Source organism: Buteo buteo, chromosome 3 (assembly GCF_964188355.1).
Source record: "Buteo buteo chromosome 3, bButBut1.hap1.1, whole genome shotgun sequence".
In the NCBI taxonomy this organism is placed as follows: domain Eukaryota; kingdom Metazoa; phylum Chordata; class Aves; order Accipitriformes; family Accipitridae; genus Buteo; species Buteo buteo.
Genome location: NC_134173.1, coordinates 40,886,492 through 40,912,822, shown reverse-complemented (window position 1 = coordinate 40,912,822; position 26,331 = coordinate 40,886,492). Strand labels below are relative to the sequence as shown.

Below are 26,331 nucleotides of genomic sequence, written 5' to 3'. Positions count from 1 at the left end.
AAGCCTGCTTTCATGTAACCTTTATCTACTGAGCCTGGTTAAAAGTTTTGAGAGCTGAAGAGCATTCAGCATTCACACTACATTAATTGAAACAGATCTTGCTGCTCCTAATCCCCAGGAGACAGCAAAGTCTACAACAGATTTTGGCACACAGCTATTGGGCAAGTCTGGTGAAACAGTTAATTCATATATGAAAAGCTTCTTTAATTACAACCTAACCTTCACTATGCACCTGATACCATTTAAAAGAGAGCTGACTTTTGATCAAGATAAAAGACAGGTAACATGGTGAATACAAAAATTCAGGAGCTAAAATGTGAATCATCTACATATGAAATGAAGTAATATAATTGAAACTTCACATAATTCTAAAGATGCCAAAAATTACATGGACACAAGGGAGCTTTCAGGAAAAGATCTGGGATAGTTGAATTTACAGGCTTTTCCTGCCTTTGCAAATTAACTACTCTTTAATGAGGACTTCAAGTTATCTTGATAAAATAAGGCAAGAATAGCTATTCAATGAAAAATAAAAGTACCAAACAGATGCTAACAAAGTTATATATTTTCCAGAGCTGAACAGAGCCATGGTCTTCCTATTAAGCAAACCAAAAAAAATACTAGGTAAACACAGAAAAAAACCTCATCTTATTCTTTTATGTAAAAAGATCCACAGCTCTGCCCATCTCTGTAATTTAAATAAAAGCCAATAATCAAAGGCAAAAGGATGCAAGCAGATTATTAAACATTGATTTGGCATCTTAACAACTGACAAGAACAGCATGAAAGAACGACATCCATCCTCTTGGCATAACATGATCTTCTTTCATGATCAAAATCATCATTTTGATAACGATCAATTTGCTACTTACAAGGCTGGTCACGTAAGACTGAAACACAGTCAGGAAATAGAAAGCCTAGTCCAAAGTGTGATGAAAGGATACAGGGAGGAAGCAAAGAAACAAACCTTGGGATCCAAGAGGCAACCTTTTCTGTAAAAAGCAGCAAAGCTTAGCATGGCAGATCCAGACATGTTGGCCCAATCCAATCAAGAAGCTGTTGTATCCTGTTTATAGGACAGACCTGGCTGCTGGGGATGGACTAAAGCATTCCACTCCTAAGAACCAAAACATTTTGCACGTCCTCTCACTTTCCTGTCACCATTACTATTTGCTGAAATATGCCACAGTCCTCGTGCCTCCGTTACAACAGAAACCTTTCTGAAAAGTCCCGCTACAAACACCTCCAAACTAATAAAGCCCATTTAAAAACATAAAAATTTTAGTACAGCGAATAAAAATATTCCTCCTTACAAATTCATTTTCTGTCATGAATCAAATGTATTCTGGAAAAGTTGACTTTGCCTGAAATGTAGAAAAAAAATGCTAACTCTTCAGAAGCTGAGCTGTCGGTAACTAATAGATGTGTTTCTCCTTCTTGAAAAGAGACTGAATAATATAGTTCATAAAAGGTTAACTGGAGCTCCTTGCAGAGGAGGAAAAAAGTACTAGATTACAAAGCACATTTAATAAAAAAGTAAAGTAATTTTCAATAACAATACAGCAAAGTAGAAAATACATACCAAAAAAACTAAACCTTAATTTTTATCTGAAGAAGATGCACCAAGTTGCCAATAACAAAGTATCTTCTGTACTTCCTTTTAAAAGAAAACTGGAACTAAAACTGTTTCAGAGGCCTCTCCAAATAAGCAATGGGTTGCCTAGTGATATATTGGTCACAGACGTTTATATAAGCACCGTCAGTGTTTTCTGGGATAACTAAGAACTAGTATACTTCTATTCAACACAATACTGTCCACTGCTGGTTCAAACACCATCCTTGCTGATATTTTACATATATAATTATGTATATATTCTTTGAGAAACAAAGCAAACCCTCAAACTTTATCAAATGGTCATTTTTATTTAAATATTGGACTTCGTCCAATTGCATTAGACAATGGCAAACAGCTACCTAGTCAAAAGAGGACATTCATCCTTCTGGGTGTTAATTAACATAGAGGATTAATGCTGCCGTTAGTCTCAAAAATATAAGCATTTTGGTTACCTTTGTTAGACACCAAGTCAAGCTTCTAATATTTTTCTTTCTGAAAAGTTGTAGGACAAGACAAGCCTACCCTAAAACCTCCTTTGCTCATTCCTACCGATATTACACTATAGGATGGAGCAATTTTTGTATTTTGCATTCTCTTCTCTGAATCTCATTCAGCAGAAAATGGGCAATCTTGTTCCTGCTATCTATTTAACCACTGTTTCCATTTGCTTGACTTTTTCAGAAACATTGTATGAATAAATACATGCTTTTAGAAGCACATTTGAATATACAGTCTGAAACTCTGAAATAACCCATTTACTAAGTCTGCATCTCCTAAATGCTTCCAGACATTTCATTTTCTCCATAGTTACTTCATTCCTTTATGATTATTTTTAAACAGCTGAGAAATATCAAAACCTATTTTTGTAAAGAAGTTATTTTAACTCTATTGGCATTTGAAACTGGAAAAGAAGCATGACTTCATTCAATGTAGAAAAGGCTTCTGCAGTAGAAGAGTATTTTAGGGTTTGTTTTTCCCAGTTATTAATTTGCAATACTATATAGAAAGTTATACCTGCAAACAGTGACTCAAAAGATCATTTAACCACTCTACCAGCAATTAACAACGAAACATGATCATAATATTTAACACTGTTGAGAGTGGTACAATTTGATTTCTGTTTTTTCTACAAGTGTTAATTCTAGAAAAAAAAAAGCGGTTATTTTGCCTAACCAGGGAAAGACAGTGGTGTTTCCTTCACTGAAGCAACCGCAGGAAAATAGCTCTGGCAGCAGGCTTAACACAAAGAAAAAAAAAAAAAAAAGGCATGTACAACACTCATGTTCCCAAGATCTGTAAAGTGAACAAATGAACACTCTTCAAGCACCTTTTTAAAACTTATTTACAAGAAACTTTACTGCTTTATTTCATTTGAGCTTAGCTGCATAAAACACATCTCTTTCAAGTTTGATACTATTTCATACCACAACCCATCTGTTTTTGAAAGCAACTGGTTCTTGCAATGGAATAACTGAAAGTGGCCAGACTGCCAAACCCTGAAGGATTAGGAAGGTTATGTTTGGGTTTTTTTCTCTTTTAAATGAGTGAGCTAGAAGAGAAAGATTAACAACTTATGCCAAAGTAACCAAACTGATTTATCAGTTAATACAGTAAAGCCTATTTAATAATGAACTGTACATAATATTAGTTTTCCTTCAGAATGATTTATCTAAAACACCCTCCACTCCCTAATGTATGATGTATAATCTTAGGTACTGGTCCAATTCTTAAATATTTTTTCTAAAAATTTTTGCAGAGTTCTTTTTTAAAGTAAGCACAAAAATCCTGCTTTCACATGGGAGTCTTGTCTAATTTTCAGTGAGACCAAACCACAGCTGTCAACAAGCACTACAGAAATATAGGAGAAAAACAGAATTAAGAATACCTTTCAGCATAAAAAACCCGGGGAGTTTTTCTGTCATAAGCACTTTCACATCTAAATCTAGGGTCCATTTCGTCACTTATCCCAGGATCATAGTCCATTCTGTAGTATCTTCTACCAAAATCACGATCCTCATCAAGTCTGTGATGCTTCCTAATAGGAATTACAGATTGGCTAGCAAATCCACGATGTCTTCGATTGGGAACATCCAAATCTTCATCACGTCTTTTATTCAATAGTCCACTTCTTAATTCAACCTCATCATCTAACCTATGATACCTGTCTTCCTCCAGCCATCTCTTATTTAGCAGCTCTTCATAACCTTCTGTAGAAGTAAAGGCATCCTTCTTGGGAGGTTCTGCATCTGTATTACAGGGCTGTACTTCTGTACGTAGTTCTGGCTGGAGCCTGGTAACAGCAATAGGTTTTTTATTCCTGTCCATCTCATTCTGTTTAATGGGAAAAGAAAAAAATTAAAATATCTGAACATAAACAAATCACATTCAGCAAAAACTTGGTTTTGTATTTCTTCAAACAATCTCTGAACAGGTACTGGAGAAAAGGTAGGAGGTGAGCAAGAAAAATACTTCAAGAAAGGCTTAAAAACTAGGGATTATTTTTTTTTCTTGAGGAAAAAAAACTACTTTTCCTCTTATATAATGTTTTTCAGAAGAATGGCTATCAATCCTGGACAGGCCTTTTACAAACCCCAATTTGACCTTCAGATTCAGAGTTGCAAAGAATCAAAAAACACTTTGACTACCTCATCAAGAGACTAGACATCTTTATTCTATCCAGATTCAGGCAAGTCTGTAATACTTCTTACCTATGAGAACAACCTTTTAACTAGACCATTTCTTAATCTATTTCTTTGCTCCCCAGAAGATGTCACTATGAGAAAAGAGAGTTTAGTGGATAAAAAACAACCCTATGACACACTGGACCAGTGTTCAATACACACAGTTCCAGCAATCAGCATGGTTTTGGATAAATCCTGTAGTATTTCTGTGCACTAATCTTTCATCTGTGGAATAAAGGTAACAGTAACTCATACTTTACAAAATGCAATGCGAAATAAATTAAAGATGCAAATGACACCAAACTGGGAAGAGGAATCAATATACTAGAGGGTATGACTGCCACTCAGAAGGGTCTGACAAACTGGAAAAATATGATGACAAAAAGCTTACGAAGATCAACAAAAGCAAATGCAAAATTCTGCATCTGAGACAGAATAATGCCATGCACTAATACAAGCTGGGCACTGACTGTCTAGAAAGCAGTTTTGCAGAAAAAGGCCAGGGTTAGTGGTGGGCAACTAGCTGAACATGAGTCAGCAGAGCACCCTTGCTGGGCTGCATTAGCAAGTGTGTCATCAGCAGGTCGAGGGAAGTAATCCTCCTCCTCTGCTCAGTATTTATTCAGTATTCAGATTCTGGTATAGTATGCCCAGTTTCCCCCATTCCCCATGGATACTGATGAACTGGAGAAAGTGCAGAGGATGGCTACTGAGATGGTTAAGGCACTTGAGCTCATAAAGGAGAAGCTGACAGAGCTGGGTTTTTCCAGCCTGGAAAAAGAAGGTTAAGGAGAGTATGTATGTGGGCAGGAGGAACTAGTAATTGCAGTCTCTACCTAACACATGGTTACAGAGATGCCAGAATCATGGTCTTCAAAAAACCAATGGTCACAAGTTGCAGCAAAGGAAATTTCGATGGGATACAGAGGGAAAGAAGTTCAGATCAAGCAGTTAAAGGCAGTGGAACAGGTTGCACAGAGGAACTGTGGATTCTTCATCCTTTCAAAACTCAACCAGATAAGGCCTGACCAACCTGATCTAACTGTGAAGTTAACCCTGGTCTGAGCAGGGGATTGTAAAGAACTTCTGGAAGTCCTGTAGTACAACTTAAGTTTATCCTGTGATTATCTAAACTGTTGTATCAAAATTTGAGGTCGCATATGTTAATCATAAGACCCATTTTTGACTCCTACTCCAAGTCAAATATCCCTCAGAGATGGAAGAACCTCAACAAATCCTCACCAGTTTTTTTTCCTGTTTGTTCTTTTATGACAGCAAAATTGTTTCTACACAAGAATAATAAAAATATAACATACAGGTCCAATGGGATGACAAACAAAGCAGAAAGAAATAACCTTCACTCCCTAAATAGATTTGATTAGGTAAGTCAGCTGAGGAAACAAATGCCCAAACATGTAGAAAAGTCTTTAGAGATTTATAGACTCAGTTACACAAACACAAGCTGCATTTTTGCCACATATTCTCTAGGGATCACTGTTGTGTAGCACTCCAACCCTTGAAGAAGCCAAGAAGAATCAGATATTGAATCCCAACATCTAAATGATGCCTGAACACTGCCTTATAGCTGTCTTCACAGATTAAAATGGTTTTCAACTATATGACACACCAATGCACTTGGAGGAAAAGATCTTTCTCATAAGAAAACAATCTTTCTGGAGACAGACAAGAAACATTCTTCTAGATAGAACTTATAAATACATGGGTATTTGCACTTGCCGACTGCTGTAAGAAAGACAACAAACTTTCAGCTGTTCCAAGTACAAATACAAGTCCCTTCATAGAACGACCTAGCTCTCACACTACTGTACACTTAAGAATGTCCATATTAAAAAAAAGTGGAAGGCCTTCTTAAATCAAACCTGCATTAGAAGGGAGTTGCAAATTATTGCAGTCCATCACTAAACTAAGGCAACAATATTTAAAAAACAAAATTTATCCAGTCTACACAAGATTTTACAACTAACAAGCAGCAGAGAAACTTTCTCAGATCAATATATTGCTTCCAGATTACTAAAACAAAGGGTCTCACAACAATGCTAATTAGACCTAAAAATCCCCTGTTGTCTGTTGTAGTGGTTTTGGCTGGGATAGAGTTAAAGTTCTTCACGAGTAGCTCATATGGGGCTATTATTTTAGATTTGTGATGAAAACAGAGTTGATAACACAGCGATATTTTAGTTACTGCTGAAACAGTGCTAACACAGCGTCAAGGGCTTTTCTACTTCTCACACTGCCCCACCAGCAAGGAGGCTGGGGGTGCACAAGAAGCTGGGAGGAGACACAGCTGGGGCTGCTGATGCCAGCTGGCCAAAGGCATATTGCATACCATATGGCATCGTGCTCAGCAATAAAAGCTGGGGGAAGGAGGAGGAAGCAGGGGGACATTCAGAGTGATGGTGTTTGTCTTCCCAAGTAACTGTTACACATGATGGAGCCCTGCTTTCCTGGAGATGGCTGAACACCTGCCTGCTGATGGGAAGTGGTGAATGAATTCCTTGTTTTGGTTTGCTTGTGTGCGGGGCTTTTGCTCTGCCTATTAAACTGTCTTTAACTCAACCTATGAGTTTTCTCACTTTTACCCTTCTGATTCTGTCCCCCATCCCACCAGCAGGGGCAGGGAGCAAGCAAGCAGCTGCGTGGTGCTTAGCTGCCTACTGCCCTACAAATCAAAGGCCTCAGCTCAGACTCCGAGTTCAATTATGCATTATCTAGCTCACTTTCAGTAGTAAAGGCTTTTTTTTTTTTTTTGATTCATAAATGCACAGCACCATATACTAGACAGTTGCCTGCACTTGCCTTGTTTTCTCATGAACTGGACACAGACTGAGGAAAAAGCAGCTACAAATAAAAGCTAAGGAACACTGTGTGGAGTTCAACATTCTGTCCAAAGAGACGGCTTTTTTGGCCACCACTTTTATCACCAAGAACAATCCAGGGACTTGCTTCAGACCCACAGAAGAATGAAAGCATCCTTGTATCAGACAGACATGACTGAAGTAGAAATCAAGAACTGTACTGTATGACTTGTAACCAGGACTTGCTAGATATATTCATAAAACTGTGGCAAATTGAACAACATTCTTTTCTTATTTTGTCTTACTTTGTATACCTTAGTCAATGATAAAACAACTGACAAGATCATTTATGTTCTTCTTTGTATCAGCTTCAGTAAAACTGTATTACCTCTGTGGTTTTCTTCCCTAATTTCCTTAGCCTTTCATTCCATTCTTCTTTATCCCTGAGATATTGATTGTACTCCTTGTTTCTTTCAAGCCGTAGTTTCTCCTGAAACAGGCATTGAAGAGGGCATCATAATTTTGTATTTTTGAGTAGCTTTTAACTTCATAGAACTGCAGTATTAAATGAATACATGCGAGCTGTATGTTTGCCCTCCCCCTTCACTGTGATGTACAAATAGAGCTTGAATTGCTTTGAGGTTTTGCGGGAGTTTTTTTGGTTTTTGTTTTTGGGGTTTTGTTTGTTTGTTTTTTTTTCATTCTGGAACATAGTACTTTCTCTTAATCGGAAATCTGTAAGTAGAAGTTAGCTTCTTGGGCATGAAGTCTAGTCCCCAGTAACACTACTGTACATCAAGTTCCATCTTAAAACCTGTTAGGTTTCCCCCTGCTAAATCTATTCCAAAATTGTTCCAAAGCCTCACTCCTTTGACAACTAGAAATCACCTTTTAATTTCCAATCTGAATGTATTTACAGATTACTTAAACATACGAAATTTTTTTTGTGTTAAGGTTAGTTGTGACTTGCCCCACTCATAATTGAAACAGGACAACAAATACACCTGTAGACAAGATGTGTCAATTATAGCTTAGAATATAACTTGAACTGTCAAATTCAAACAAGCAGTTAAGCTGACTGCAAAAAGAGTCAAAAGTGCACAGAATGCAAGGAAAACTAAGAAAAACATGCTCTATCCACCTTGTCTCAGCTGCTTTTGCAAGGTGACATTTATAACCAGCTTGCTCAGGTCTAAAAACATGCAGGAATTATACATCAATAGCCTAAGAATATAAAATGAAATACCAAAGTCTCTGGGTAAAGCAAACCCTAATTTGCATTATTTCCTAATATTAGTAACTTATGTTTAGAGCATGGGGCATCTCTTATACTACCTCATTTCAACCATCATATAAATGAAAAAAAGAGAATTATATCACAGTATTACAAATCATGCTCTACTCCACTGCAGTATTTTCCAATAAAAAAGCAAAAGGTATTAAAAAAATCTGAACATTTTATATATATATATACATATATTTACTCTCACATGAACAAATTTCAAACAAAAATAATTTATACCTCAATCACCATGGAAATACCAGCTTAATAATAGTTTTGCAAATGAAACAAATGCTCCCCAAAACTGTTTTTTTCCCCAAATTTGTGTCTATAGGTTTTCTGACATGACAATATAAAACCTGTAAACAGCTATGAAAGCTGCCTGAGGGTTATTTTCCAAAGCTGAGAAACTAGCATTGTCTTTAACAGGTGGCAAAGCACTCAGCAGAAAATTCAATATGCTGTGTGACTGCACATTTTACCTAATAGAAGAAACCAAAATGCAAATGTTAACCTCTAATCATTATCTGCCCCGAGGCTAACCGTTTAGCAGGGCACAGTGTGACATCTTCTGGTAGCTTTTAGGTTCTGCAATAGCGACAAACAAATCGGTAAAAAGGATACAACGTACTTGTACAGAAAATCTCAATGAATGTTGAGCTGCTATGATATAAAACCATCAATGATCAGACATGTTCCCAGTTCAGATACATCTTTAATTCCACAGAATGAATCAAAGATACTTTATCTTTCACTGTTTCAGCACACATACTTGCAAGGGTTAACACAAAGTTCATGAGAACTTGAAGCTAACAAACTCGGCACAAGTGCATGCTGCCACTGAGGAGTCCTTTCCCCTTCCTGGACCTTTCAGTCTTGCTGCCTCCCTTCTTTTTAACACTAGCATAATTTGGAGTTTGGGGCTTTTTCATAACAGCAATTTTCACTTATTTGAGTTCTCACCTGGCTCCTCATATGGCCAAAAATTATTGCCAGCACAAGAGAGGCAGAAAGCATAAGTAAGCACAGCAATGGCAAGACCAACACATTCCACAGCAGAAGTCTTGTGCCAGATTACAGTGACAGCATAGCCCCAAACGCAGAGCAACAATGCACCTCCAAGGCAACATAGGTTAAAAAAACAAATAAACCCCCCCAGGATGCAACAGGCCAGTCCTCCACCAGCAACATAGTTTCTCTTTCTGCCTTGCATCTCCGCTGGGGTTTAAACTAGCCACAGAACCAACCAGCTGTACTCACTGAGTCAGCAAAAATATTTGCTAAATTACAATGTTTCTGCTGATTCAACTTCCTGGATCAATTTACAAGCAAACACAAGAAAGGAACTGGGAATACAAGGCCAACAGCATGAGGGGAAGAGGAGAGGTGACCCCTGTAAGGCTGATTTAGGCTTTCACAGAATCATACTATGCATCAGAGGAATAGATCAGAGGTTAAGAAAATCCATGTGTGCATGTTGCATCTTCATATTCTAACCTCCATGAACCTCCAATAGCAGAGAGACTGTTATGGCTGGTATCTTTCTCCAACATATGAAAGCAAGACCATGAACTGGTAAGAAACCTCAGGGAGATCAAAGGGGCTAAACGCAGAGAGAGAATGTGTACTCCTTTCACAAAACACATTAGTATCTGTATTCTCAAAGAAAGATTTGAAATTGGGAAGATGCCTATATTAACAACAGGCAATATGTGAATACCAGACCAGCTTTTATTTAGATTCCTGGATTTATCTGTTAAAAAACAAACAAACAAACAAACAAAACCCCTCACACTAGCATAAGCAGGTAGGTTAAGTGTACACAAAGACATCAAAATAAACTGTGTAGAGCAGAAAGTACATTTCCTTTAGTTCTGATAGGAACTGATAAGAGTATCACTGTAGAAACAACTACAAGCAAATATTTTTTAAATTAGCCCCAAGCTGCAGTAAGAAGAGTAATAAATTAGAAAAGTATATATAAGAAAAACAATGTTCTTTATTAGATCAGTATTTATTGCTGAACAAAACCAAAGCACAACCACTTGAGCTTTTGAACACACCAAGTGCCCTGCAGGTGTGAATTAGAAGTAGCAAACCTCAAACTAGTATCAGTATAGAATTACACATCTAATTATCTAAAAATTAAGAGTACAGGTAACCTAGGATTAAAAACTTAAAAACAACAACAAAATTTAAAGACTTGACTTTTCTGAAAATTATTCTAATGACCACCTCCAAAAATGTTCATTTGTAAACAGTGTAAAAAAACCCAACCAAACAAAAAAAACTTAAGTGGAAGTAATTTTTCCACAACAGTTTAAACATCCAGGTTCATTTTCAAGTTATACACCACTTAATTTCCTCCACATATTTACCTTCGCAGATCTTCGCTCATCAATATGAAGAGATAATCCCTGAGTATATGGATCTACTTCACCAGTAGTCAGATAATTTTTCTATATTAAAAAAAATAAAAATAATTCAATATATTTTAAAATACCAAATCTTACTTGCTAAATAGTTGCTCAGAATTATATTTTCTGAAATAAACCTGATCAATGTAATGAAATAAAGACCGAAGACAACCTTCACATTTTGAAAATGCAGGATGTTTTTGGAACACACGAATGAAGTGCAGTCAAGGAATGCAGAAAGAAAAGGGCTTTGTCAATCTTTAAGCTTGAGTTTGAAAGTGCATGTCACTTCTTCCCTGTTGCACTATTTCAAGGATTATATAAGTTAGTCTCTGTATATTAAAAAAATGTATTTTTGTTCAAAAAAAACCCACCGTTACTCCATTCTCCTGTAAGCAAGTAGCATAAGCACAAGCATCTGTACAAGCATAAGAGGAATTTTCCAAGACACTACCTTACTTAAGATGAAAAATTGCTTTTTCTAACTGCAGAAAACATATGTCTACCTCTTATTTTAATAGATGGAATCTATGCTAACTCGAGCACAGTTACCACTCTGCATCTCAAGACTATCTGTTTTCTACAGCAGCAGCCCCCAAACTTTTCAGGATAATGACCCATCAACAAATCTTATAATTACTTATGGACCATCAGCCACTTTCAGAACAGACCGTTCCATTGAAAACACTATATTGTTGCTCCATATAGCTCCCTGGGCTGTAGCTGGGGAACTGGGCTGCACAGCAAGTCAAAGTATCAGCCTTTCAAATCAAACACCAATGCTGGAACAGGTCCTCAGCTTCCAGGTCTAGTGGCTTTTTCATACATCACTCATTTACTAAAAGCATCCCCAGGCTATTCTCAGTCAATCACCTATGTTCTATAAATCTGATTATCTTTAATAAAAAGATCATCTATCTGTGTGGCATGGGCTGATGAGGGGAATGGGTTAGATACAGTATTTCACTAGCATTGTTTCCTTCCATCATTATGTCATAACATAGCTTAAAAGCTTAGAGGCACATCAACAGGTAAAAGCTCTACCTGTTCCAGTACAAACCCACATCATTATGAATTATATTTCACAACTACACATTAAAAGATTTAAGGGATTTAATAACCATGCAAATATGCAAGCACTGAGACAGCTGGATTAATATAAAGAACTAAGTTATTTTTACTAGAAGTAGTAAATAAATTGTAATCCTCATTTTTAAGTAATTCTTTTCACACTTTGAACACATCTGTAGAGATTACCTCTGATCTTAAAAAAGTATTTGCCAAAAATCAGAAGCTGATATGGAAACTCCATTTGCTACATAAGCAAGACTAAACAAGTTATTAACCAAAATATTATCACTATGAGAGCTGCTAAAAGTTGCACTACCTTTTTAAGTAGGGAAAAGAAATTAGAGATTGTTATCCTATGTCTTCCTCAGGCCTTAGAAGCTTAAAGCTAATGTATACTACATTAAAAAACAAACAAACAAAAAACTTGTAAACCTAAATTTGTAAAACTGAAGTTCAACTGAGAATAAAACACTAGAAGTTAATATAAAAATTGTATTATTTGGGTACTTTGGTGAGAATTATGAAACATTAAGTTTTAACAGAATATTCTAACTCTGAAAATAATCTGAAATTTAAAATTAAACAAGAAGGAACAATTATATAAGCATCATTTTGGTTAGAGGTTAAGAAGCCAGTTAATTCTGCTGTTGCTATTCTTATTCAGAAATTCTAGTGCATGCTAATATAGTTAATTTGTATCATACACATGTTATTCAAAGCCCCAGAAAAACCAGAAGGTTGTATTTCTGCCACATTACCTCCCGGTCCCTTACTGAAGCTGCTTAATTTGAGCAACCTGGATGGACAGCGTTAAATTTGAAAATTATATAAACATGACAGTATAATGATATAAATAATTAAAAATTACTGTAATTGAACAAAACTTGCAAAAATGTTCCTCTGGTATTATTTTTTCCTCACAATACTTGTATTCTTGCATTCTGGCCACTAGGTGCTGAATAACTGGCTCTACTACTTTCCTAAGCACCACCGATGAGATTTCACAATGATGGGGGGGGGGGGGGGGGGAGCCCTGACTCTGGTTCTGATGACGTATTATATTATTTCAGAGTTTACAGTTTCGTTCCAGCTTTATAAAGTATGTATATCAAGAAAAAAGAAAAAATCTGAACTCATAACATCTATGTAACTGACAAGCCTTGAAGCAAATGTCTATTAAAAGAAAAACTTTTGCAGAATCAGCATTAGACAGTAAAAACAGCAATTGCAAAGGGAAAATGAAATCAACAAGTGTTTTAAAATCTTATTAATGGAAAATAATACATACAAGCAATCATTCTGCACAAAGCAAACAATGCTGTTAATCACAACTAATCACTACAGCATGCAAACACACAAAGCACAAAAAAGTAATTTTTTTTTCCAATTCAAAAAGCAAAAACCTTTCAAACAAAGCAAAAAGCTACTAATTTGAAGAGAAAAAAAAATTTATATTGCAGGCTCCCTACCTTTCTTTTTGCCTGTGAAATACCCTAAAAGTCAGGGAAAAAATACTATTGAAAAAGAGTCTTTAATTCAAAAATATTTGACTTAACAAAAAAGACTTCTTTTCTTAAAGCCAATCCATTCTTTCATTTTAAGAACTAAAGACACTGATAATTAACATTTTCAGACAACAGAAATTATTTGGTTCCTGATTTTTTTTTGTTTGCCTAAGAAGGGATACAGAATATTCCCAAGATTATGGCATTTCATACATATCATTTCAATTTTAAATTTACTGTGACATTTAATAAATCATACTAAGCAGAACATCAAAGTTTTTTTATTTCTAAAATTGAAAAGAAGCTGTCAAATGGAGTCACACTAATTATAGGAATATTCTTACCTGAATTACAGACCATAGAATACATAAGTACTTAAGGAAGTAACAGATGATATTTTAAATTCTTAAGAAGAAACTAAGAAAGAAGTAGACACAAATAAACAAAAATATTCATAATAAATTGTACTAAGTAATATGTAGTCTCACGGCAATGAGATCTATAGAAGCCTGAAGTACATAGCCCTTCCTAGCAGTGACATTCTGAAATTACTTTTACTCGAGTCTTTGAGATTAGTCATCGCTTATAAGGAATGCCTTCTTACAAAGATTTTTCCACAGATTTTATTAATTTGCATTCAATTAAAATGAGAGAGTCATTTTAAAAGACTCACTAAACTTAGGCAACCAGACAAGATGCTTTACCTGAGAAAGATATCGCCTATAATCTTGTCGAAGTTCCTCTTTGAGTTTATGTTTTTTTCGCTCATATTCTTCTCCAAGTGGTAAACTCAAGCCATAGTCACCTGAAAGTTTAACACTGTTAAATATTATTATTCTACTATTTTATATCAATACAAAGCACACCCTGCAAAAGCTACATCTGGATTTTTATTAGACATCAGCAATAAAAAAAATTAACTACGCAACCAGTAATTACAACACAGCTGAAATAAAAACACCTTCTCTGTATGAGTAGTTGGGTAGAAAGCATAGAAAAATGGATTAGGTTTTGGATGTTAGTTTTTCTCTAGTTGTTTTGCTTTTTCTCCCCACTAAAAAAAAAAGCAACATAAACTGAACTTATTTGGATAGTTTGACAAATAGTATAAAATAATCTAAATATTGTACCTATTTCTTTTGTCAATGTATGTTTCAAAGGAAATCTCCTTTGAGGTGTTAGTTTCTAAATTACTCTTGACATTTTAAGCTGTGCTTATCACACAATAAAAACCATACTTTCCACCTAGAAAGCAACAAGCTATTTGTTTAGCACAAAGCATGTGAAAAATATGTTGGCTTCCACACAACTAGAAGGAATCTGACCATATGGCAATAATAATAATTTTTTGTTTCCACCTCAGTGTTTTTAATTGTAGTAGACCCCAAACACACATTTAGTACTTTTCCAAGATTACTGTCAGGTCTCGTAACAGCTGCACTCTTAAAATATAATGCTATGCAAGTTGTTTGTCATTTCTAAAACACATTTTAAAGTGCTTTATAAGAAATATCCTCTGCCCCAGAAGCCCACCTCTGCAGCCACTTTCACCACTCTCCACAGAGAGCTAGTGAATTCCACAAAACCACACACCAAGAGACAAAGATTGCAACTGTTTGGGGTTTTTATTTCCTGTTGTTTCTCCAAAAGCATTTCTACATCTTAAAGTCTATGTAAAATGAGTAGCAAGGAGCAAGAAGGAAGAGAGGGATATTCTAGATTTACTCTTACATCAGTCCCAATTTGGTTGTTTGACTCCGGTATTTTAAACGTTTAGGGCGTTAATGAGTGTCTATACAGTAAAAATGACATTATATAAGTGCTGAAAATTGCTAACTTGGGAATCACTCTGCTACTGAAACAGATAAAAGGTTGAAATATACTTAATAAAAATGAACTCAGCTGGCTTGGCTTGAGAGAGAGAACCAGAACAGGAGTCAGCCTGCTGTTATGTAGAACCAAAGGACCTAATACCTGATTAAGTATGTCATAGACTATTTTGAAACAGCTTACAGAGTTCAACTACTAACGAAAATCTGCATGGGAGCTTCTTCTCCAACCTGCAAGTTACTTTTCAACTAATTTTGCACATAAGGCAAGTGTGAGTTCTGTTAAAAAATAATGGACCATTTCACTTCTTGAAAAAGTGGTAAGTGTAAAGAGGGACAGAATACATTAGAGGAAGGGGTTTGTTTCAGCTACTTGCTCTTGCCTTTTATTTTCACATGAAATTATTGTTGGATTAACTATAGGAAACCAAGAAAAAGATCAAAAGTAACTAACATGTCAGAGTGAAGGTGCATTCAGTAACTTCACAGAAGCCAACAAAATCCAGAACAGAAAAAAAAAAAAATATCTGTGAGAGTCAAGTGCTTTGATTCAAACACATGAAGTATTCAAACAAAAGAGGATTTAAATTTGATTTTATTACAGAAGACCTTTTTTTGGCCACCAGAAAAGCACTGAGATAACAATTATAGGTAGTGACTTAGGAGATATTTGAAAACTACCTACTTCAAAAACTTACTTTAGGAGAGCCTAGCAGGGCAAAAATAGTCCAGTTAACATACATTCATCCTAATTTTGTGCACAATTTGTCCGAATTCTTCAGTCGAAATAAGAGATATACTTTCATTTTCATTGGTTTTCTGCTTTTGATTATTCTGTATCTGCCGTATTTATTTGCCATTTCAGATTCTGTTAATCACACACAATCACATTGACAACTTTTTTTTTTAGAAAAAAGTTAAGATTTTAAATGCATTTTTACATAAGTTTGCATGCATTTAATATGTTGAGAAATAGCTATAACTTCTTTCAGCCTGATTCTCAACACTACTGCTAGAACTATAGAACATATTTAGCAGCTACCAAGGAACAAGTCCCTTTCTAATTTAATCCAAAGGAAATTACATTACTTTAAAGCAGAACCAGCCAATATCAACAACCATCCACTGATAGCCAAATGTGTTCAGTGCCCAAATTGTTATTATAGAATGTGCTGGTTTTGGCTGGGATAGAGTTAATTTTCTTCATAGTAGCTAGTATGGGGTTATGCTTAGGATTTATGCTGAAAACAGTGTTGATACTACAGGGATGTTTTTGTTTTTGCTGAGCAGTGCTTACACAGCATCAAGGCCTTTTCTGCTCCTCACACTGCCCGCCAGCAAATAGGCTGGGGGTGCACAAAAATTTGGGACGGGACACAGCTGGGACAGCTGACCCCAGCTAACCAAAGAGATATTCCATATCATATGACATCATGCTCAGCAATAAAACTAGAAGGAAGGTTGGCCAGGGGACCACTACCCAGGGACTGGCTGAGCATCAGTCAGTTGGTGGTAAGCAATTGTTTTCATTTGCATCACTTGTCTTTCTTGGGTTTTATTTCTCTCTCTTTGTTATTTTCCTTTTCATTACAATGTATTAATTATTACTATTATTATTTTATTTCAATCATTAACCTGTTTTTATCTGAACCCATGAGTTTTCTCACTTTTACCCTTCCAATTCTCTCCCTCCATCCCACTGGGGAGAGTGAGTGAGCGAAAGGCTGTGTGGTGCTTAGTTGCTGGCTGAGGTTAAACCACGACATAGCAATAACTGAATACCCCTCATCTGTAATACTTCATTATGTGTGTTACTATATTTAGATGTCAACAGTTAAGTCCAATTTATAATAATAAGCACAACACAACGTGCTATTATAGCTCTCCAACAAGAGATAAAATTATTTTAATATTAAAATAGCTTAACTGTTACATAGTGGCCTGTCACGGCCATTGAGATACTACCTATTGTGTTCTATTTTGTGCATCTTATGTTTCCACAGTTAAGCAAAGAATCATCAACACCAGCACTAGCCTGCTGATCATAATAGAACTGCCAAACATGTAAGCTAGATACTTATTCAAGTGCTGTCCTCTAACCAAGTTTATCCATTATGACTTCTGGCAGCAAGGAACATTGAGTTATCATTTCAGTTAATTTTTAGTGAAGTTTTCCTGTAAAGGTTTTAGAGGAGCTTGCCTTGCTGATGGCTGGAAGTTCTACTTTTACAACATCCTTACAAAAAACACATTTTTATTTATGCAGCTAAGATCAGTTCAGGCCCCCAGATTCACAAGCTCAGGCTCCATTTTTTAATTTAAGACACGCACTTTTCTGGTCACAAATTCTGTTACAATTATAGAGGGGACATAACATTAAGCGTAGCAGGAGTACTTATTTAAAAGATAGATTAGATTGGTATTATGTAAACAACATCAAATATCCATCAATGTATCTTCTTTAAAATAAAAGTACAGCTTTTGCTCCCACTGGAAGCTGCAGAATTACAGTAAGCATAGTATGAAAATTAATGAGGTACAAAACCAAAGTGTCTGCACATTAAAGGAAGGAGTTACCTATCAACAAGAAGTAGGACACAGAAAAGCTCTAAAGCTGTCAAGACAAACATGAGCTACACAAGCGTAACTAAGGAAAAACAGTAGTGCCTACAGAAAGGAGATGGTAGGACAAGTAAGGAAAAGTGGCACATTACAGAAACAGTAAAATGGAGAAAGGAACACTATCACACATTTTCAAACAGAAATCACAAAGAACACAGAGAAAAGAAAATAGGACAACATGTATTTTTAAAGAAAATGGTGATTAAACCCTTAGTCACAGCAAAACAAATCTAACCATTTCATTTGGTTAAGATTTCAACCAAAACTAAGTCCTTGTAAATGACTACACATCCTGGTTTCGGCTGGGATAGAATTAATTTTCTTCCTAGTAGCTGGTATAGTGCTATGTTTTGGGCTCAGTATGAGAAGAATGTTGATAACACACTGATGTTTTCAGTTGTTGCTTAGTAATGTTTAGACTAAGTCAAGGATTTTTCAGCTTCTCATGCCCAGCCAGCAAGAAGACTGGAGGGGCACAAGAAGCTGGGAGGGGACACAGCCAGGACAGCTGGCCCAAATTGGCCAAAAGGGGTATTCCATACCATGTGACGTCATGTCCAGCATATAAACTGGGGGGAGTGGGGATGGGGTGGGGATCGCTGCTTGGGAACGAACTGGGCATCGGTCAGCGAGTGGTGAGCAATTGCATTGTGCATCACTTGTTTTGTATATTCCAATCCTTTTATTATTATTATTGTCATTTTAGTATTACAATTATTATCATTATTAGTTTCTTCCTTTCTGTTCTATTAAACTGTTCTTATCTCAACCCACGAGTTTTACTTTTTTTTCTGATTCTCTCCCCATCCTACTGGGTGGGGGGGAGTGAGTAAACAGCTGCATGGTGCTTAGTTACTGGCTAGGGTTAAACCACAAGACTACTAATTATTATAACAAAATCACAAAAGCAATACAATCAGTTCAGCACTCTATGCCTAAAGGTTTAAAAGACACTTAGCATTTAAAAGAAAAATTAGTTTAACTGTCTGCATTTTAGCCAAATTTGACTAGGGCTCTTAAGCTTAGAAGCTGAAAGAAAAGGCATCCTTACTTCCCTGGCCCAAAGTACAGGGAACGTACCCTTTTGCAGTAAAGTCCAGATGAAGGATGGACTTCCAAAGCTTTTGCTCCACCCAAATACAACAGGAAAGGGCAGATCATCTGCCAAAGACTGGCAAGCAGCTTTTAGTTTTGGGGGTTTTTGTTTTGTTTTTTAATAGAGCTACCTTGACAAGAAGAAAAAGGAAGTGCTTAGCATGTTTTCCTTTTTCAAAAATAAGCATAACTACAAAAAAAAAATTCCATACAATCCCAAGATGTTTGGAAGACTGAAGAATAGGTATGCACTTGAATTATAATGATCACCTTATAATTAAAAATCTGAAGCAGTAATTCCCTTCCAAAAATTCTCAAAGGTAATTAAATGCTACTTAAATCTAGAAGACATATAAAGAAAATATACTCTACCTAAAGGATAGTTCTGTTGATTATTTGGAGGTATATTTTCTTTAGCCATGGAGATTAGCATTTTGCTAGTGTCAGAAAGCTTCTCTGATTCCTTATTCTGTAAACAAAACAAAATGCATGGCTGCATCACAATGTAAAAGAAATATCACATATAAGAACAACATCATCAACATAATTATTAGCACTGTAGAACAGAGAGATTGAAAGTGATGCTGGATTAACATACTAAGGAAGTTACACATTTCACTAATACTACCAAAAAGTAGTTCTCCTCTACAACCCAGAAATTATTAGTTCAATGTATTTCAATATATTTCATGTCATGAAATATGTTGACAATATATATTGTGATTGAAATCATAAACCATGTCACAATCCACAATTGTTTCATAATTTACACATATCCTCTCTGTTTTTTTTATGGGGGCTGATTTGACATACTGCACCCTGCTTGAAACCATGAAAGAATTACTGGGTATTAGAGGGCAAGTTTAACACACCTGTTCCCTGTAACTACACTTTCACCATACAGCTTAGGACTTTATCTAACTATAGGCTAGAAACATTCTCCTTCTCTTTAAATTTGCTCTGAGCAGAGGCGGCAAAAATAAAGGAAGCACAACTCCTCACAGCTCCCTACAAATTAACTTTCTGGAGTGAATTAATAAATTTTCTGGAGAGAATTATTGTAACGAGGTAAAAATGCTTATGTAACCCACAGAAGGGGAAACATGAATGCTCATAACCTTCTGATGAAACAAAAAAGGGACTGAAAACTCAGTATTATAATTGCTGTTAAAAGCTCAAGCTGTTTGGGGCTTTGTAAGTCAAACAACAGACAAATCAAAACTCCTTTTTTTACTGAGGACTTTAGCTACCATTAACACTTAGCTAGCTTCAATTATTTATATATAGCTTTTTACCAGGTACTGGCACTATTAAACAATGTAACGGTGATCCGCAAATTATAAAATCTTTATAGCTTCAGAATTATGTACTAAAATTTCTAATAGGAAAATTGTGATAAAACAGATATTTGTTTAATTGACTGGATTAAGTAATTTGCCTTTTATATTTCCTAGTTTCCATGACAGAAGTTTTGAGGTTGTTTATACCTTCCATCCCTATACCAACACCCATGCTCTGGAGTGGGCAGAGAGCAGATCTCTGCCAGTCTACCTTACCTAGGGAGCGGGGAAGGAATAATAATAACCATTTACAAGAGTTTTCCCACTTGTAAAATACAAATGTTACTGTGTATGCCTGGTGGCAAACAGGTTTTCAAAAATCTACATAAATACAGATACAAAGTATTTAAGTCAGAAATTACTTTGAATAGATAAAATTTTAATATATACTTTAACAAACAGGTTTAAGAGCACAGTAAAAGCAAGCTTAAATCAAGACCCTAGCAATAGAAGTGTTTAAATTCAGGAAAACTGTTTAATACTCTTACCCTCATTTCCATGTAAAGTGGATCATTTTCAAGTTCTGCTTTATCTTGTGCCAACTTGGCCTTCTGATCTTCAATAAATTTGTCTAAATCATCCGCCATCATTTCTAAGGTTATAGAAAAGACAGAATATTGCCTCTACATCAGAGCCTCAAAAACTTTTAAAGCTCAATTACAGTTGCTTAAGACAATCGTTAAGCAATATTCAAGTTCCTCCCTCAAAACTACAAGCCTTAAGATGTTTGCTGGGTCAACAAAACACCTGACTCAGGAAACCCATCCATGGATGAGATTACCTGGTGTGTCACTGGAGAGAAAATTCAAAGATTCCAGATTATAAAACTGAAGATATTTCTCTAATCTCTTTTTCTAACTTGGCTGAAGTGTTTTGGGGTTGTTTTTTTGCCTGCAAGTCTACCAACGGCCCTTCACTACACACTAGCACAAGCTTATTGTTAGTGAATTATAAAATCAAAATTATACAATATACAAAAATAAACATGATAAAAGAATTGTTGGACAAAAAAGTAAAAAAAGTGCAAAACACACGTGTACTTTAAAATAAGGACCAAATCATACAATCAATTCTGTGCTTAACTTACTGTCATGAGAAGTCTTAAAAGTCATTAAGCTCATTAAAAATCACAAAAAATAACAAAGAAAAAAATCAAAACCAAACAAAAACCCACAACTCACAAAACACAAAATACATGCATAGTGTTTCTGGAGTTGGAGCCAACAATGTATCATTACCTCCTGTACCAATAAAATAGCAGAGGCAGTAAGAACAGCCACAATTCTGCAATAATTGTAAGATCGTGGATATCAGGCAGCATTGACTTGCAATCAGACAAGCCACTCATCTGTAAGAAAACACGTACTGAGGAATAGCTCATTACCTCTCCTCCATTAGTTGTACATCTTGCCTATTCAACTGAAAGCCCTTCAGAGCAGAAATGTTAGCATCTTATTTGTGCAATTTATTGTATATTGCTGCTCCTAGATAACCTCATAATAAAAGTTAAAGTGAGTTAAAGTGAATCAAATTCATGACAAAGGAACTGTACATAAGTTAAGACACACACTCAGACTTTGAATATTCTTTGTTAGGATAGCCTCACCAGAACTAAAATTACTGCAAAGCTGCATACTAAGTAACCATGGAAAGAAGAAAGGCAAAACCAAAAAGAACGACTGCATATAAGCCTACTCATCCTAATCTCCAGCTTTTTCATCACCTCCACTGGAGGAGAAGTTTTGCAAAACCAAGCTTCCAGATGAAAAAATCCATGTTACATTCCACGCTTAAAGGAAGCATGAAACCGAGAAGAAAATTATGACCCTCAAATCCCTCTAACATTACCCACGCAACTTCAGCAATAGGATTGCGTATGCAGGTTCCTAAGCAATCCCACCGCATCCAGTATCTAAACTCAGATTGTACAGCAGTTTTATTGAGGCTAATTCAGTATCTTTCTAAAGCCTACAGGTTGTATGAAGTAAACAATAGGCTAATGATAAAAGTATATTAGAAAACACATTCAGGAAGAGGATCAAAGAATTTTAAAAAAAAAAACCAACCACCAACAAAAAAAACCTCAAAGGCCAGCAAAATAAGATACTATGTAGGTAAACATAAAATAAGGTGCCCAGAGAGACTGAGATAAATGCTTACTAGAAGCAAGACAAAGAGAAAAAAATTGTCAAAATTCCATCAGATAAATTCAAATAATTGCCTGCTAACTTAAGGAATACATCTGCTTGATGTATTTCTTAAAATATATTCCTTTAAACTTCTCCTCTTACATTAATGCCATTTTTTGATTCATAATATAAAATTATAATATTGTAACAAAGGAGGCAGAACTAGGACAACCTATTTACAACTCCTACTAGTAATACAGGACAATCAATTCCAAAAATAAATTTCCCCATCTGATTTGACCTAAATCTTTAATCTCATTAGTTTTGCACCCTGATAAAGGATAAAAGAAATCTAAAACAGGGTAAGTTTCCAGGCACTGATAAATTTTATTTAGCCTATTAGGTTATATAAGAATAACAAAAAAACCTGTTCTGAACAGGTGAAACAACTTGTCATACTGAAGAACTTAAAAGCTGGTCTCATCACCTATCCAGTGCTGCATAGCCACCAAGAGGAAAATTACTGCACGTAGGAGGTGGCACTGTGAGAAGCCTTTCCAAAAGCTCATTGATTTTAACATCTGTATTTCTTACCTCTACTTACAATAACATTCATAAACTCTAGAACTATTTCCCAATCACTGCATTGGAATGATACCAAGCCTATTCTGAGAGACAGTATAAGGAAAGGAATATTTGCAGTATATTTTCTGTCTTGCACGAGGACCACAATGAATATTCTAGCATTTTGCACTCCTTCCTATTAAGAGCAATACAATAAATCAGAAACCAAAGACAAAACAGTTACAGTTGAACTACACAGGCAATTCAATTGGTGTCAAGAAAGCTTGCAACTCCAGGCCTTGGAGAACACTAAGATGACTAATGCTACAGCACTGTTGATTCAGCATACCTTTAATACTGCTAAATAGCCAGTAAAAGTGGCCAAATGCCTCCTAGAAAATAGCTAGACATTTTATGTCTTACATCCTTCTGCTTGAGTTGACCCTCTTAAAATATGCATGTATGCAAACTTTATGAGATAAGCAAAAAAGAGTATAGTATACTGAAAAAGAAAAAAAGAAATAAAAAGTTCTTACATATTCTAAGCAAAAGACTGACAATTTGAATGATGCATACACTGCTAAGTTCAGAAAATATACCAGTATGTAAGGAAATATCTTACTGAATATTAATCAATTTTATCACCTACTGTATCAGGTGAAGACATCATGACTAATAACAACAATAATGAAGAAACAATCTATCTGAAAAGAGTGCTACCACAGTCCCCATTTACAGAGTAAACTATCTCAGAGGTGACAGCACTAAAGTCACAGTGAACCGTTAACTTCAGACTGGCTTCATATGACTACACAAACATACCGAGGTAAAGCCTGCCACTATAAAACCACATCAATTCAAAACAAAATAATCTATTTTCAGTTTAGCAATGTGTCCAAATGCATTTTGTGCATTTCTAGATCCTTGCAACCACTAGTAAAAGCAGCAGATTCAAAACTCAGCTTGGAGACATTGCTCCATGGGCATGTGCATAGGGCAAAAGAGAAAGTCAGAACATGCTGTAAACATCTGAAAACCCAAGGATAAAGCATATGCCCCCAAAATTACGAGGTGCAAACAGCATATTTTTCATGTTTTTTTTTGGAAAACAGAGTATTTGGTAAATACTATTTAAAAAAAAATGTTTGACAGCATAGATACATCAGCTCTTCCTTTAGCTCTTGCATCTTTACATCTTGATGTACTTGCATTCCTGAAACATTGTATTATTCAAAGTGAAATTCCATTAAACTTACTGCTGTTATATACTCAACTACTTTCTGAAAATGTCGCATAAAAAATTTATTTCCTATATTCTTACTTTCAAGAAGATTTTAGTTTTTCATAACCTTGTTTTCCTTTTAAACCAGAAGTTTTCACAAAAGCAACTCTGAATAGTGACAGCGTCAGCTAGGTAGACTTCAACTTAAGCAAATATACCAGGCAATAGAAAGCATATAGATATTCAAGAAAATAAGTCAAGTTTGAACATAAGATTTTTATTGGATCTATGCCCAGAGTTAATAATGCATGTCTCTGTATTCGGGATATGCAAAACATCTATGTGTATATGTATTGTATCACATGTACTATATCTAGCTGTGTGTTGTGTATCTACTTTATCACCTAAAGCAAAGTTTACTGCGTTCCTTTTTATTCTTTCCCTTCCCCTCCTATTTGTTCAGGAAAATGGGCCACAAAGTCTAAAATCAGCATGTGAAAGTGGACCGATTTCATCTCTTCTGTGCCACCATAATATTAATGTAACATCAGGAAAACTGGCAAATTGTCAATTCCCATCCACGGGAACTGCAGCAAGGGTGGCAAGTTCTTTAAAAAGGCAACTATACGCCACGTTTAGTGATTGTACTTACAGATTATATAGTCACATTAATTGTGTCATTAAGAAATATTTTTCAAAGCTTCACCCAAACTTCCCAAGGTCTCGTAACAGCCAGTACTGTCTGTCTCCTTACCCCTGCGCATGGCTTTTAGAACAAGCTCTTGCCACCACAAACATGCTTCCTGTACCTTTCATCTTCTGTTTCTTCCAAATTCTCACTTGAAAAAGTACAGTAAGTTCCAGGGTCTGGACGCTCACAATTAAACTCTGACTAAAACAACACGGCTTTTTCATAACTGGGAAGGCAAATAACCCTCAAACCAACCAATCAGCCAACAAGTTTCGCGGGTTACTTCCCCTCGCCATAAGCGCTTATCTACTTTTCCAGAACGCGTACTCTGATCCAAAAAGACAGGAATTTCGGAAAACCTTCAGAGCCAGGAGACCAGACTCATTTCTCCCGGCGGGACAGCTTGGGGAAGGGCCTCTCCCCGGGCCGCGGCCTCCAGCGTTCGCCCCACGGGCCGCCCCCGCCTCCCTCCTTCCCCCCAGGCAGCATTCCTCAGGCAGCCCCAGAAGCACCGACACCCCCCACTCCCCTCGGCTGTGGGCCGGGGCGGAGGGGCGGGGGAGGCGGCACGCCAGGCTCGGCCCCTTTAAGGAGCGCGGCGCCGTTGTTAGGCAACGGCCGCACAACAAACGGCTCCCGCCGGAAGGCCTCGCGGAGCCCCGTTGCCCCCCGCGGGGACGCCCGGGCCCGGCACCGGCGCCCCCCCCCCCCCGGTCCGCTCCCCGCGCCGCCTGCCGCCCCCGGCCCGCTCCCCGGCGAACCGCCCCCCGCAGAGGAGAGCGGGAGGGCCCGCCCCGGGCTGTGAACAGGGCGGCCGCTCGGCCTCCGCGCGGCGGGGCCGACAGGCGGGGCTGCGGGGGGGCAGGGTCGCCGGGCGCCGTCCCGACCGCACCGCTCACCGGCGCCGGCGGCCGCAGCTCTCCCCGCGTCCCGCGCGCGCGACCGCCTCCCCGGAAACCGGCGGGCGGCGCCCAGCAGCGCCCCCTGCCGCTCCGGAGGGCGGCCCGACGCGGCCCTTCTATCCCGCAGCCGCCAGCCACCCGCCTCCTCCCCGGGCCGGAGCGGGGCCGGGGCCGGGGCCGGGGCCGCACTGGCGCGGCCTTAGCCGGCGACAGGGAGCGGGAAGGGAGGCGGCGGCGGTCTCCCCTCAACGGGGGGCTTCGCGGCCGCTCCCCGTGAAACACCGCTTGGCCGGCCGGCCGGCCCGCGGCGAGGAGGAGGGAGAACGCCCTGCGGCCCCCGCGCACTCCTGGCGGGCCGCCGCATGCTCTAACCAGAGCAGGCGGAGCAGCCCCACAGTGACCCGCCGGCTCCGACGGCCGCTGCACTGACCCGGCCGAGGCGCGCAGCCCAGCGGCCCCGCTGGGGGCGCACCGCCGCCCGCCCCGGGCCTGCGCGGACCGTACCACCTCCCCCCGCAACCCCCCCCCCCCCGCCGCGCTTGGTTCCGCC

General features: G+C 37.6%; 1 protein-coding gene across 15 annotated transcripts in view; it reads right to left on the bottom strand.

Annotated features, from left to right (window-relative positions):
• Positions 1 to 26,255, bottom strand: part of CSPP1 (centrosome and spindle pole associated protein 1) — a 68,792-nt gene extending 42,537 nt beyond the window's left edge. For 4 of the 15 annotated variants that reach the window (XM_075023405.1, XM_075023396.1, XM_075023397.1 and 1 more), the window contains exons 1-8: positions 24,998 to 25,191; positions 20,762 to 20,865; positions 19,306 to 19,402; positions 14,092 to 14,192; positions 13,352 to 13,375; positions 10,773 to 10,853; positions 7,501 to 7,602; positions 3,501 to 3,946 (exon numbers count right to left, since the gene is read on the bottom strand). In XM_075023405.1, coding sequence (XP_074879506.1) covers positions 3,501 to 3,946; positions 7,501 to 7,602; positions 10,773 to 10,853; positions 13,352 to 13,375; positions 14,092 to 14,192; positions 19,306 to 19,402; positions 20,762 to 20,865; positions 24,998 to 25,103 — 1,061 coding nt within the window. In that variant the 5' untranslated portion in view covers positions 25,104 to 25,191. Of the gene's footprint in view, positions 1 to 3,500; positions 3,947 to 4,323; positions 4,343 to 7,500; positions 7,603 to 10,772; positions 10,854 to 13,351; positions 13,376 to 14,091; positions 14,207 to 19,305; positions 19,403 to 20,761; positions 20,866 to 21,511; positions 24,084 to 24,942; positions 25,192 to 25,778; positions 25,894 to 26,211 lie in introns of those variants that run through there. The other 11 variants (XM_075023411.1, XM_075023398.1, XM_075023406.1 and 8 more) reach the window with 10 other exon arrangements.
• Between the last annotated feature and the right edge of the window lie 76 nt (positions 26,256 to 26,331).